The sequence below is a fragment of the Rhinopithecus roxellana genome, chromosome 11, assembly GCF_007565055.1.
Source record: "Rhinopithecus roxellana isolate Shanxi Qingling chromosome 11, ASM756505v1, whole genome shotgun sequence".
NCBI classification, from domain to species: Eukaryota; Metazoa; Chordata; class Mammalia; order Primates; family Cercopithecidae; genus Rhinopithecus; species Rhinopithecus roxellana.
Genome location: NC_044559.1, coordinates 134366542 through 134380072, shown reverse-complemented (window position 1 = coordinate 134380072; position 13531 = coordinate 134366542). Strand labels below are relative to the sequence as shown.

The 13531-nt window shown below is 49.7% G+C and overlaps 1 protein-coding gene across 2 annotated transcripts in view; it reads left to right on the top strand.

The window, feature by feature from the left end:
- Window positions 1-10199, top strand: part of SLC29A3 (solute carrier family 29 member 3) — a 50250-nt gene extending 40051 nt beyond the window's left edge. For both annotated transcript variants that reach the window (XM_030940595.1, XM_010373038.2), the window contains exons 5-6: window positions 2904-3066; window positions 8783-10199. In XM_030940595.1, coding sequence (XP_030796455.1) covers window positions 2904-3066; window positions 8783-9437 — 818 coding nt within the window. In that variant the 3' untranslated portion in view covers window positions 9438-10199. The remainder of the gene's footprint in view (window positions 1-2903; window positions 3067-8782) is intronic.
- The last annotated feature ends 3332 nt before the right edge of the window (window positions 10200-13531 follow it).

The window sequence follows — 13531 nt, the reverse complement described above, 5'->3', positions numbered from 1 at the left end:
TTCAATCTGTTTGCCATTTCTGAGATCGGATTAGGCTTCTGGCTGTATCTTGGGAAACACTTGAGCCTAAGATAAAATAAAAATGGACCTGTTGCTAAGTTTCCTGGGTGCAGGCAACACGTACTAGCGATGCTTTCAAACGGGCATTTCTGGACTAAAGGCAGTGGCCACCGGACATGGGATTTAATCCCTTCTGTCACCGTGGTCTCAGAAGGAGGCTCTTGTCCCCTTAGTTCCTTCCATCCTTGCTGGCAGCCTCTCCAGGAGCCAGTGACCAAACTTATCATTTACATTGGCAAGCAGTCCTCGGGTTCCTCTGGCCACCTGTGATCTTCTAGGGATGGGGAGTCTCCTGTGGATTTTTCAGAAAGTCTGTTTAGAAAAGTGGGGAAGTTTAGTACTTCTACGCCAGTATTAATGACCCTGAGTCTAAACCATGGTCACCACTGTACGGGGCCCTTGTGGGCGCCCAACACCCTGGAATATCAAGGTGTTCCAGTCTTCCAGAGGCCGCAAGGCCACCTCGCCAGCCCCACTTGCTTTTTTTCCAGCACAGCCTGTCTGTGAATTCCGCATGCGTTGGCATCTGAGGAACAATTCATTTGTTTTGCGCTGGTGTTTTTTTTAAACCCCTCATTTGCATGTATTTCCATAACTGATGAGATAAAAGTAGAGAGTCATGAAGGATGAGCTCCCGGTGGCCTGGTTTGTTGTTGATGATAATATTGTAAATTCTCTACAAGTTGGAAAGAGAGAGAGGAAAATCAGTAGGCAGTGATGTTAAGATCTCTTCCTTGGGGCGGCTGGGGAGTGTCTTACTGAGTTTAACCCCAGTTCTTACAAAATGTCTAGGCGGGGATTACAGCTTCTCAGAAGTGGGCATCCTCTTGGCAAAGGGTTTACCCGTTGTTGCTGCTTTGATGTGAGAAGGACAGAAATAGCCAAGCACCTAACTGGGAATCAGAAAGGATTTGTTTGATATTTGGCACTTCTCCTCGCCAGGCAGGCTTCTGAGTGCTTCATGTGTACTGATCCTTTTAATCTTCATCACAGCCCTATGAGGCGGGTAATATAAACACCCCCATTGTATAGATGAGGATACAGAGGCACAGTGAGGTTAAGGACTTGCTGAAGGTCACATAACTGGAAGTAGTAGAACCAGGTTTGGACTCGGATGTTTTGATTCTAGAGTCTGTGTTCCTAATTGTGGTGCTAATTTTTATACCTTTGCCCTCCCTCAAGTCCTACCCAGGCTAATAGAACTTATGGTGGGGAGGCTAGGGAAAGGATCCTCCATCGGGCCAAGGGCTATTCTCTGTAGCACCACAGAGGCCACAGGCAGAGCATAGGGAGCCGTGATGGCACACCATGGTGGACAGGGCCCGACTGTCCCGCTGCTCCTCTGCTTCGTGCAACAGTGGGCAGGAAAGTGGTGCTGCGTAAGAGCTGCCCGATGGAGACAGAGCAGGCCATGCTCACACGGACCCAGCCTTCTTCCCGCCTCTTCAGGAATGGACATTCTGATCTTCTGAAGTGGGCAGGTTCATCCTGCCAGTCAACCCGGCTCATCCCCCAGGCCCTTCCCACATTGATGGTGATGGTCTTGGCCTTGTAGTCAGTGCTTTTCCATTCATCATCCTGTTTCCACCTCACTACAGTCACCTGTGATGAACAGGACAAGTATTAGCCCCACTTTCCAGGCAAATAAACACAGGCAGGGAAGAAAGTAAGTGATCTGCCCACGCTGGTGCCAGCGTTCCCAAGCAGTGCTGCACACAGGCCTTCTGCTCGTGGCCAGCACAGGAAGACGACCCATGGCTGTGAGGGTTCTAAGGAACAGAAAGACATGTCTGCTGCCTCCCAGAAGCAACGGTGCAATCGTGGCAAGGCAGGGCATAGTGTTTGTTGAAGGCCACTGTGTGCCAGGCCCTTTTGGAACATCATCTCAGTCAGTCCTCAAAGCAACCACACGGGGCGGGGTTGTTATTCCCATTCTACAAGCGAGCACATTGTAAAGTCAGAGAAGCCACATTACCCCTAGGGTCCCAGCTAGCAAGTAGCAGAGTCCAGGGTGACACGTCCGTCCGCCTGACTCCTAGGCCCGTTGGCACCCCAATAAGTCGTGTGGCCTCGTCTGTTAGGTAGCGGTGAAAGGTGTGGCAGCCACACGGTCTCACGGGTAATGTGTATCAAAGCCATTGGCAAGGAGAACATTCCATGTGGTGGGGTGGTTGCGTGCTTGTGTGTGTGCGTAGGTGTGTGACTGTGTATGAGTATTGTATGTGTTACACATGCATTCACATGTGTATGGTGCCACAGTCGCCTTGGGGTACACAGCAGGTTCTGTGAGCTCATGGGTGGGCAATGGTGGGGGTTTATAGCCAGTGAGGATACCCCAGAAAGGGTGGCCTCCAGGCAGCAGGGGACCCTTTGTGAGGACAGTCCCTGAGCCTCCTTCCCAGTTTGGTTGGTGGGCGCTTTGGGCTGGGGGCAGAGAAGAGGAAATCCAGAGGTCTCTGGCACTTCCTGCCCCTAAATCTAAAATTTCAGCCCCCACTAGAAGGGCAATAAAGAGAGATGGAGGTTGAGGGTCAGAGGTGAAACAGGAAAGGCAGCAGACTGGTGGTCCCCTGGAGGCCATGTGCCACCTCAGGCAGCAGCCTCTGACAAGTCCAGCAGAGAGGCAGGGAAACGACTCCCTTGAAAACTCAGGAAACGCTGGAAATGCTTGGCTGCTGGGCCCTCCCTGTCTCTGAGGCTTCAGGACACTGAGAGAGCTTTGGCATTTTTCGCACTGAGGAATTTTTATTTTGGTTTGTGAAACCCAAGCAGGGAGGGGCCTGCAGGCACTCCTCCTCCTTGTCCACTCCTCACCATCTCTGCATGTCCTCTGTTCTCTGCAGGAGGAGCCATGGGCGGGACGGTCAGCGCTGTGGCCTCCCTGGTGGACTTGGCTGCATCCAGTGATGTGAGGGACAGCGCCCTGGCCTTCTTCCTGACAGCCACCATCTTCCTCGTGCTCTGCATGGGACTCTACCTGCTGCTGTCCAGGCTAGAGTATGCCAGGTGAGGGTGCCACTCACTGTCCGCGCCTCCTTCCTGTGTGTCCAGTTATGGCCATGCTTCTTTTTCTCAGCAAATTCTATGCTGGCTTCTTGTCTAGGTGCTATGACTCAAAGCAGTTGCTCAACAAATTGGCTTGACTGGTGGACATGAGAAGCTGGCTCTGTGCTGCACCCAAGCAGTTGGAGCCTCACGTTTTATCATGGTGAACAATAGTTCCCATTGGTGAAACACAGCCCCTTATTCCAGTGCTGTGTTCCTGCTAGCTTGATGTGTTCTACCTCATTCAATGCTCACACCTCTATCCAGGCACCGTGGAGCACACCTGCAATCCCAGCACTTTGGGAGGCCAAGGCAGTAGATTGCCTGAGCCCAGGAGTTCAAGACCCATTCTGGGCAACACAGTGAGACCCTGTCTCTACAAAAAATAAAAACTTGGCTAGGCATAGCAGCATGTGCCTCTAGTCCCAGCTACTCGGGAGGCTGAAGTGGGAGGATCACTCGAGCCCAGGAGTTAGAGGCTGCAGTGAGCTGATTGCACTACTGCAATTCCAGCCTGGGTGACAGCAAGACCATGTCTCTCTAAAAAACAAACAAACAAAAAAACAAAAAACAAACTCACACTCCTCTGTTCCTCTTAGAGTACAGTACTATTATTATTTATTATTATTCCCATGCACAGATTAGAAAACCAGGGTTCAGAGAGATTAAATTGCTGCTGTTTTAGAAGAGACAGGGTCTCACTCTATGGGCCAGGCTGGAGTGCAGTGATGCAATCATGGCCTGCTGCAGCCTTGACCACCTGGGCTGAAGCTGTCCTTCCACCTCAGCCTCCCAAATAGCTGGGACTCCAGGTATACCACCACACCCAGCTATTTTTTAAAAAGTTTTTGTAGGCCGGACGCGGTGGCTCACGCCTGTAATCCCAACACTTTGGGAGGCCGAGGTGGACCAGATCACAAAGTTAGGAGATCGAGACCATCCTGGCTAACACGGTGAAACCCCGTCTCTACTAAAAATACAAAATATTAGCCAGGCATGGTGGCGGGCGCCTGTAGTTCCAGCTACTCGGGAGGCTGAGGCAGGAAAATGGCGTGAACCTGGGAGGCGGAGCTTGCAGTGAGCCGAGATCATGCCACTGCACTCCAGCCTGGGTGACAGAGCAAGATTCCATCTCAAAAAAATAAATTAAAAAAAAGAGAAAGAAAAATAAAAAACAGTTTTTGTAGAGACAGAGTCTTACTATGTTGCCCAGGCTGGTCTTGAACTCCTATGCTCAAGTGATCCTCCTGCCTCAGCCTCCCAAAGTGCTAGGATTACAGGCACGAGCCACAGTGCCCGGCATAAAGAGGTTAAATTACTTGCCTGAATCTCAGAGCCAGTAGGTAGTAGAGCCAGGCAGGATTTTAAGATGACTCCAAACCTGTGCTTGGACAACTTGCTGCCTTATGGGGCTTCTTTCCACCTCTAGGACCTGTTTTCTCGCCTTGAGTCTTACTCTTGCTTTCTCTCTCCAGTTCCTCCTTTTGCTTTCCTGCTTCCTGCTGCTTTTTACAAAAACAACCCTTGTTTTTCTCTCATGTTTTATTCTTTTCAAAGCATTTTCCTCTCCACTATCTTATTTGATATAGGAAAGGCAGGAGTTATCCCCATTTAACAGGTAAGGAAACTAAGACCAAGAGAAGGCTAAGTGATGTGCCAGGTGCGTGAGCCAGCAGAGCTGGGGAGAGATCTGCCCCTGACGTGGCCCTGTTCCACAGGAAGCTATTTTTTGCAGTGGCACAAAGCTAAGCAGTTTACGTGTATATTTTTGTTTATGATTTATGACAATCTGTGCATTTGTGATTGTATTTTCTCACTTGAGAGCTGGGAAAACTGAGGCTTAGGAGAGTTCACAAGCATGCCCCAGCTCACTCATCTGGTGAGTCACAGGCAGGACTGGAGCTGTTTCCGGAGTAGCCTCTCCCCACTGGCTCATGCTATATCCCTGGCTCACGACTGCAAGGGCCTTTTCTCATCATTCATTCTCCCTGTCCTCATGAGGAGAGTCACCTCGTTAACCCCTAGAACCCCCAGCCTTTCAGCAGAACATCGATTCCCCCTGGGCTGGGAGTGAGCCACTTTCCTCAGCTATAGGATTCTTCACCGCTTCAGCAGTCCTCAGGGTTCCAGAGGATAAGAGGAGGCTGATCTGCTTGAGCTGTGCAGTATCCCAGGCACCTACAGACGCCTGGGCTGCCCAGCTCTCCCCGCCCCTTCAGGGCTGTCATCAGAAATTGCCTAGCTGTGGCTCCAGGCTGACGTCCCCAAGCTTCCTGCTGCCTGGCTGGCTGTCCATCCCCCAGCATCCTGTACACTGCCTGGCACCTCAGCATTGTGCCTTAAATGATTCTGCAGCCACTGAATGAACAGAGGAACGGGAGGGTCGCCCCACGCCTTGTTCTGTTTCCTCATGTCCTATTTCTGGTGCTTTGGGTGGTCTGTTTCCAGCAGGGTAGTCAACCTTCCTTGCTTGCCTAGAGCCAAAGGAGCTCCCAGGACAAGGGACTGTAAGTATTAAAACCAGGACAGTTTCAGGCAAACCAGGATGGTTGGTCACCCTAGTTCCTAGTCTTATTTGGGCAGGCCAGAGTCCCTTACAGCTGAGCGTGTGAGACAGAGAACACCCAGGACCATGCTATCCTGTAGACTTTTCTATTTCTTTTTCTTTTTCTTTTTTTGAGTCTCACTCTGTCACCCAGGTTGGAGTGCAGTGGTGCAATCACGGCTCACTGCAGCCTTGATCTCCAGGGCTCAAGCAGTCCTCAAGTTAGCCTCCCGAGTATTTGGGACAACAGGCATGGGCCACCATGCCCAGCTAATTTTTGTATTTTTTGTAGAGACAGAGTTTCACCATGTTGGCCAGGCTGGTCTCAAACCCCTGACCTCAAGTGATCTGCCTGCCTCAGCCTCCCAAAGCGCTGGGATTGATTATAGGCACGAGCCACTGTGCCTGGACAGAAGCTTCTGTTTCTTTGCTGATTAAAACTAGGGTCAGGATTTGTGGGCTCATAGACACTTCTCTAAGGATGGGGCTCATGGAGAGAGCTGTGCTCCCAGGTCTACTTGAACTAAATCTTCCTGAAAAGGCAAGCTCGCCCGTCCTGCATTTGGGAGGGTGAGGTGACGCAGGAAAATTTGGAAGAACTGAGGAGGAAGAGCTGCGACCAGAGGAACTTGGTGGGGAATTTCCTGAGAGCAGACTTAAGGCAAGGACCTGACAACGCTGAATAGAGGGGAAGTAAGAATATTCCTTTCCCTAGATAGCGATTGTGAAACCAGACAGGGTTTCTTGGCTAAAGAAACCTCTTGGCTGAAGCACCCCATTCACCGCCACTCAAGAGCGATTCTGGGGAGGGGCCCTCTCACACACCCACTCACCCACCACCCACATGCGAGTTATCTGCATGTCCTTAGGGTAGGAGGACTGACTGGGGCTTCAAAACTTGGCTGTATGAAACCTCCATTTTACAGAGGAGGAAGCAGGCCCAGAAAGGGGTGTGCCCGGCCCAAGATCACACAGGGAGGCAGAGACAAGGCTGAAACCAGAACCAAGTTACTGCTTACACACACACCTCTACACCAATTCCCTCTGTTTGAGCTGCATTAATACAGTCAGCCTGTATCTTCTGGTTTTCAGATACCTGGGGCCCAGAGAGGTTTAGTGGCCCAGGCAAGGTCATACAGTAAGGGAAAGTGATCTAAGCTTTCTCACTGGTCAGAGTAGCAGAAATTGGAGAGATTGATAATATTCAGTGTTGAAGATATGGAAGACACTTCTATAGGCTACTTCTCAGTTCTTTCAACAGTTATGTGTTGAAGGGCTGCTCTGTGCCTGAAGATTTAGCTAGAAATAGTCAAATGTGGTCCTTGCTCCAGGAACTTGTCTTCTTCTTTTTTTTTTTGAGATGGAATCTTACTCTGTCACCCAGGCTGGAGTGCAGTGGCATGATCTTGGCTCACTGTGCAATGTCTACCTCCCGGGTTCAGGCGATTCTCCTGCCTCAGCCTCCTGAGTAGCTGGGACTAAAGTTGCACACCACACCACCATGCCTGGCTAATTTTTGTATTTTTAGTAGAGATGGGATTTCACCATTGGGTCAGGCTGGTCTTGAACTCCTAACCTCAGGTGACCCGCCAACCTCAGCCTCCCAAAGTGCTGGGATTACAGACATCACAAGAACCTGTCTTCTACCAAAGGAGACACATGATAAACAAGTAAGCCAATGCAATTACTATAGATTGTGGTCAGATCTTTTGAAGGAACTAAACAGGTGCTCTGGTAGAGATGAACAGGGCAAGTTAGGGTGGGTAAATGGTGCTGAGCAGAGTTAAACCGGTAATACCTATTAGGAGAGCAGTTTATCAGTAGCTATCAAAATGTTAAAGGTGTAAACCTTTTAATCCAGCAATGTCCTCTTCTAGAAGTCTGCCCTACCAAAATACTAGTATACATGTGCAAGGATTTATGTGTAGGGATATTCATTGCAACATTGTCTGTAGTAATGAAAAGTTGAGGCAACCTAAGTGTCCATCAGTAGGGGAGCAGTTAAATTGTACATCCATTGGGTGAACCATCATAGAGTAACATAAGGGAGACATAGGCCATGTGTTCCTGTGTAGAAGGATGGCCACGAAATACTGTTCTTTATGCAATTTTATGTATTCATTTGTTTCACAGTTATGCAGGATTTAGGCAGTTAGTATAAGGCACTTGTGTATATTATTTACATATATTGTATTTAGGCATTACACTGTTGTAGAAAGTTTTACAATATGTATGACTTGACCCCACTCTTGCTTAAGAAATGTAACTGTGTAAGTGTTGTTTGTGTGTGCATGGAATAGTATGTACCAGATTGGTTTTTCTGTTGTTTTGTTTTGTTGAGACAGGGTCTCACTCTGTTATCCAGGCTGGAGTGTGGTAATGTGATCATAGCGCACTATATTCAACAACTGGGCTCAAGCAATCCTCCTGCCTCAGCCTCCCCAGTAGCTGGGACTACGGGCATATACCACCACCCCTGGCTAATTTTATTTTTAAATTATTATTATTATCATCATTTTTGTAGAGACAGGGTTTCACTTGGTTGTACAGGCTGATGTTGAACTCCTGGGCTCAAGCAATCCTTCTGCCTCTGTCTCCCAAAGTATTGGGATTATAGGCGTGAGCCATCAGGCCTGGCCTAGAATGTTAATGGCCAGTACCACTAAGGAGTAAAATCAGAAGTGGGAAGAGGTGAGAGTCCCCTTTCTATTAATACTATACCATTTATTTTTTGTATTATTTGGGTTTGTTGTATCAAGCATGTATTCATTTTATCATTTTAGAAATTTGCATTTTTAATACTATTTTACTTCTACTCTCCTAAAACATAACAAAAACAGGTGAGCCAGGACAGGGGCCCAGACTCACCATGTGGTGGTCAGTCCTGGTTTCCTCTGTCCCTGCTCGTGGCATGGCCACCACGCTGGCAGGCAGGCCAGGGACAGTGCAGGTCTTCCTCTGACCACCTCGCGACAGCATCCATCATCTCAGGGAATGCTGGGGCTGTAGGCATATGGGGCTTTGGGCTTTCCATGCTGGGCTGGAAGGTTCTGTTCTGAGTGCCTACCCCTGGCTGTGCTGACTCAGATCCCAAGCAACCTGCTTGACGGTGGCCCTGTCTCCTCCCCGCAGGTACTACATGAGGCCTGTTCTTGCAGCCCGTGTGTTTTCTGGTGAAGAGGAACTTCCTCAGGACTCCCCTGGTGTCCCTTTGGTGGCCTCCAGATTCAGTGATTCCCACACGCCCCCTCTCCGCCCCATCCTGAAGAAGACGGCCAGCCTGGGCTTCTGTGTCACCTATGTCTTCTTCATCACCAGCCTCATCTACCCCGCCGTCTGCACCAACATCGAGTCCCTTAACAAGGACTCAGGCTCACTGTGGACCACCAAGTTCTTCATCCCCCTCACTACTTTCCTCCTGTACAACTTTGCTGACCTGTGTGGCCGGCAGCTCACTGCCTGGATCCAGGTGCCAGGGCCCAACAGCAAGGCGCTGCCAGGGTTCGTGCTCCTCCGGACCTGCCTCATCCCCCTCTTTGTGCTCTGTAACTACCAGCCCCGCGTCCACCTGAAGACTGTGGTCTTTCAGTCCGATGTGTACCCTGCACTCCTCAGCTCCCTGCTGGGGCTCAGCAACGGCTACCTCAGCACCCTAGCCCTCCTCTATGGGCCTAAGATTGTGCCCAGAGAGCTGGCCGAGGCCACGGGGGTGGTGATGTCCTTTTATGTGTGCTTGGGCTTAACGCTGGGCTCAGCCTGCTCCACCCTCCTGGTGCACCTCATCTAGGAGGGAGGACACGAGGACATTGGTGCTTCAGAGCCTTGGAAGATGAGGAGAGAGTGCAAGAAGGCTGGGGGTCATGGAGGAAAGGCCTAGAGTTTCGCTTGGGACAGAGAGCAGAGTGCACTCGGGCCTCATCCCTCCCAAGATGCCGGTGAGCCACGTCCATGCCCATTCCGTGCAAGGCAGATAGTCCAGACACGTTAACAGAACACTCTGAGACAGCTGAAGAAGAAATAGTACAAAGCAGGGGTACTCCCTTCACAGCTGATGGTTAACATTCCACCTTCTTTCTAGCCCTTCAAAGGTGCTGCCAGTGTTCACCCTAGAGTTGTTACAAAGCCAGTGCCAAAACCCAGCCATGGGCTCTTTGCATCCTCCCAGCTGTGCTCATTCCAACTGACAGTGAGATGCAAGCAAATGCTCAGCCCTCCTGACCCTGAAGGGGTCTCCCTGGAATGGAATTCCCCCTGGCATGGTCAGTCCTCAGGCCCAAGACTCAGACCCCTGTGTTCTGTGGGTGAACAACTGCCCACCAACCAGACTGGAAAACCCAGAAAGACGGGCCTTCCACGAATGCTTCATTCCAGAGGGACCAGAGGGCCTCCCTGTGCAAGGGATCAAGTGTGTCTGGCCTGGGTTTTCAAAGAGGGATCCTCATGGCCTGGTGGTCTATGACCTGGGTCAAGATGAGGGTATTTTAGTGTTCCTATTTACAACATGTCAAAGCCATTGGTTCAAGGGCATAATAAACACTTGAGTATTCTATGTAAGCCTCACTGATGTCTCTGTTAGTCAGAGTCTTAACAAGCAATGGCATACTCAGATTAGGCAATTTGAGGATTTTTAAAAATTTTATTATTCTTATTATTGAGACAAGATATCACTCTGTCACCCAGGCTGGAGTGCAGTAGCTCAATCATAGCTCACTGCAGCCTTGAACTCCTGGGCTCAAGTGATCTTCCAGCCTCAGCCTCCTGAGTAGCTGAGACTACAGGTGCATACCACCATGGCTGGCTAATTTCTCTATTTTTAAAATTTTTCATAGAGATGGGGTATTACTATGTTGCCCAACCTGGTCTTGAATTCCTGAGCTCGAGCAATCCTCCCACTTCAGCTTCCCAAAGTGCTGGGATTACAGGTGTGAGCCACTGTGCCAGCCTAATTTGAGAATTTTCTTTTTTGTTTTTCTTTTTTTTGAAATGAAGTCTTGCTCTGCTGCCCAGGCTGGAGTGCAGTGGCGCAATGTTGGCTCACTGCAACCTTGAGGATATTTTAAGAGCAGGTGTAGGAACCCCAGGGGGTTGTGCATTCTATCTAAAAACTAGTAATAGGGAGGCCATTCCAGCTCAAGCCTGATGTGGTGGGCGGGAGGGAGTCCTTCTAGAACCTAGGGAGTGACTTTGTCTGGGGATGGGATGGGACACATCCAGCCTGCTGTAACCCTGCAGGAGGCAGCTGAAGGAATAAATTCGCTCCATTCTTCCTCTGATTTACATGTCCCTGGGCACTAAAGCCCAGCCAGCCGCAGGTGGAGAGGGTGGAGAGAGGCCTAGAGAGAAGCAGGGAGGTGTCTGGCCCCGGGTCTCACGCATTGCAGGACCAGCGAGCACCTTGGCTTTCACAGGTTTATTTTTTGTGAACATCCCTGGAGGTCTGAAGCTTTGATCAGCAGAATTAGGTGTTGCTTTGTTCTGGTTTGTTGCGGATAGTTGTGTTTATTGAAGCTGTTGTTTCAAAAAACAACCCCCCAGGTCCCATTGCTCTATCTGGGAAGGCTATGGCCCCTCACATTGGTGATCTCCTGACATGAAGAGTAATTTATAATTTTTGCAGGTGTCTAGAAGGCTCCCAAAAGGCTGTTCCTTGGAAAACAGCATGGCTCGGGAATCAGAGAGAGAAAGGAACCAGATCAGACCAGGAGCCCTCTCTCAAGAGTCCTGCAGAAAGAACAGAACTTGCCCCCAAGATGTGGCAACCCCTAGAGCTGTGAATCAGCCCTCTGCTTCTCTGCAGAAGTGCACTGGCTCAGTGGTACCCTGCAGAGGCTGATGAAACTGAGAAGCAGTCAGTAATCCAGCCGGTGGCAGCAGTTCATGTTCCCTGCCGTCTCAGCCTAGTACACATTCCCTCTCCTTGGCCAGAGAACTAAAGAGGACACCTTGAAAGGGTTTCTGAACTCGATACCTACCAAAAAGAAAATATTCTCCCTTCCCTTTGCAGAAGCCTGAAATCTCCCCCTTGGTTTTTTCATTGACTTTAATGCTGTGGATGACTTGGGGTGTTGGTCTAGCTGGTGACTCATCTCAATCATAAGTGTTTTAGAAATGAGAAGCATGGACCAGGCACAGTGGTTCATGCCTGTAATCCCAGCACTTTGGGAGGCCAAGGCAAGCGGACCACCTGAGGTCAGGAGTTCGAGACCAGTCTGACCAACATGTCAAAATCCCATCTCTACTGAAAATACAAAAATTAGCGGGCACGATGGCTCACGCCTGTAATCCCAGCACTTTGGGAGGCCGAGGCAGGCGTACCACCTGAGGTCAGGAGTTCGAGACCAGCCTGCCCAACATGTCAAAATCCTGTCTCTACTGAAAATACAAAAATTAGCTGGAAGTGGTGGCAGGCGCCTGTAATCCCAACTACTCAGGAGGCTGAGTCAGGAGAATCACTTGAACCCGGGAGGCAGATGTTGCAGTGAGCTGAAACCATGCCATTGCACTCCAGTCTGGGCAAAAAGAGCAAAACTCCATCTCAAAAAAGAAAAAAAGAAAAAAAGAGAAAGAAATAGGCACCATGCCTGCCTTAAAGTAAACCAGCAGTCTCTGAGCTCAGAGATGGGGACCACCTTGGAGCAATCACCTTGCAGCTATTGGGGAAGAGTAGTGGTGGTCTCTCATGCTCTGTTGTAGGGGAATGGCTTTCAAAGAACTGGAGGAGGCATCTCCATTAGAAAGATGATTTGCAGTTAGTGTGGAGCACAGGGGGAGTTTGGGGGCCAGCCGTGGGGATGGTAGGGCATGGAGATGATAGACTAAGTTGCATCCACTTTGCCAGGGGAGGAGAGGCCACTCTGTTGGGAGGGGATGACGGTTTGGCTGTTGGGAATCATCCAGGCTTTCGCTCACTTTGGTTACTCACCTTAGTGGGCACTTCACAGAGGGTCATTCCCTCTCAGGGAGGGAGGAAGGAAAATGAAAATCCATCTCCAGGCAGAAGGATGAATGGGGAGTTCAATAACCCTTCGCTGTAAGAAGCAGCTCATGGGCTTCAGCTGCTCTGGATCTCAGGTCTCATGTGAACTCAGCAGGCTTGTGAACCAGCTAGTATGTTTGGAGGGGTGAACAAAACTCACCAAAGAGGAGGGGAGTTTTCAATGAGGGAGGTAGAGGGGGTGCCTTGAGAGGTGGTTGTTGTCTAAGAGTTCTCTGATTTAATTCCAAATGGCAGTTTTTAGGGCACCATACAGATGTTCATTTTCCTCCTTCTTAATTTTTAATTTTTTGGTTTCTTTGAGACAAGGTCTCAGTCTGTCACCCAGGCTGGAGTGCAATGGCATGATCACAGCTCACTGCAGCCTCCACCTCCTGGGCTCAAGCGATCGTCACACCTCAGCCTCCCTATGAGCTAGGACCACAGGTGCGTGCCACCACACCTAGCTAAATATTTTTTAAAATTTTTATAGAGGCACAGCCTCAGCGTGTTGCCTAGGCTGGTCTCTAACCACTCAAGCAAACACTGTGTTTGTGTTCTAATGTTCTGTGAAAGACAGAACTTGAGAGTGATGAAATCAGACGTTTAGCTGAGGACATTTCTACGCAATGTATTGAAAGTGTGGCTTGGCTCCTCCTGACGGCTTATAATAAAATGTGAGAAGGTGGGACGACTCAACAATTCTCCCGCCTCGGCCTCCCAAAGTGCTGGGATTACAGGCATGAACCACCATGCCCGACCATTTTTCTCCATTATTCAATTAACAAAGCCGCATGAGTAGACTCTTCAACCAGTGGGCAATGGGGATTTCTGAGAACGTGCTTATTCCTACATATGCAGGAGCTGGGGGGAACTTCAACCAGGGTGCTATTATGAGCAAGGACCCC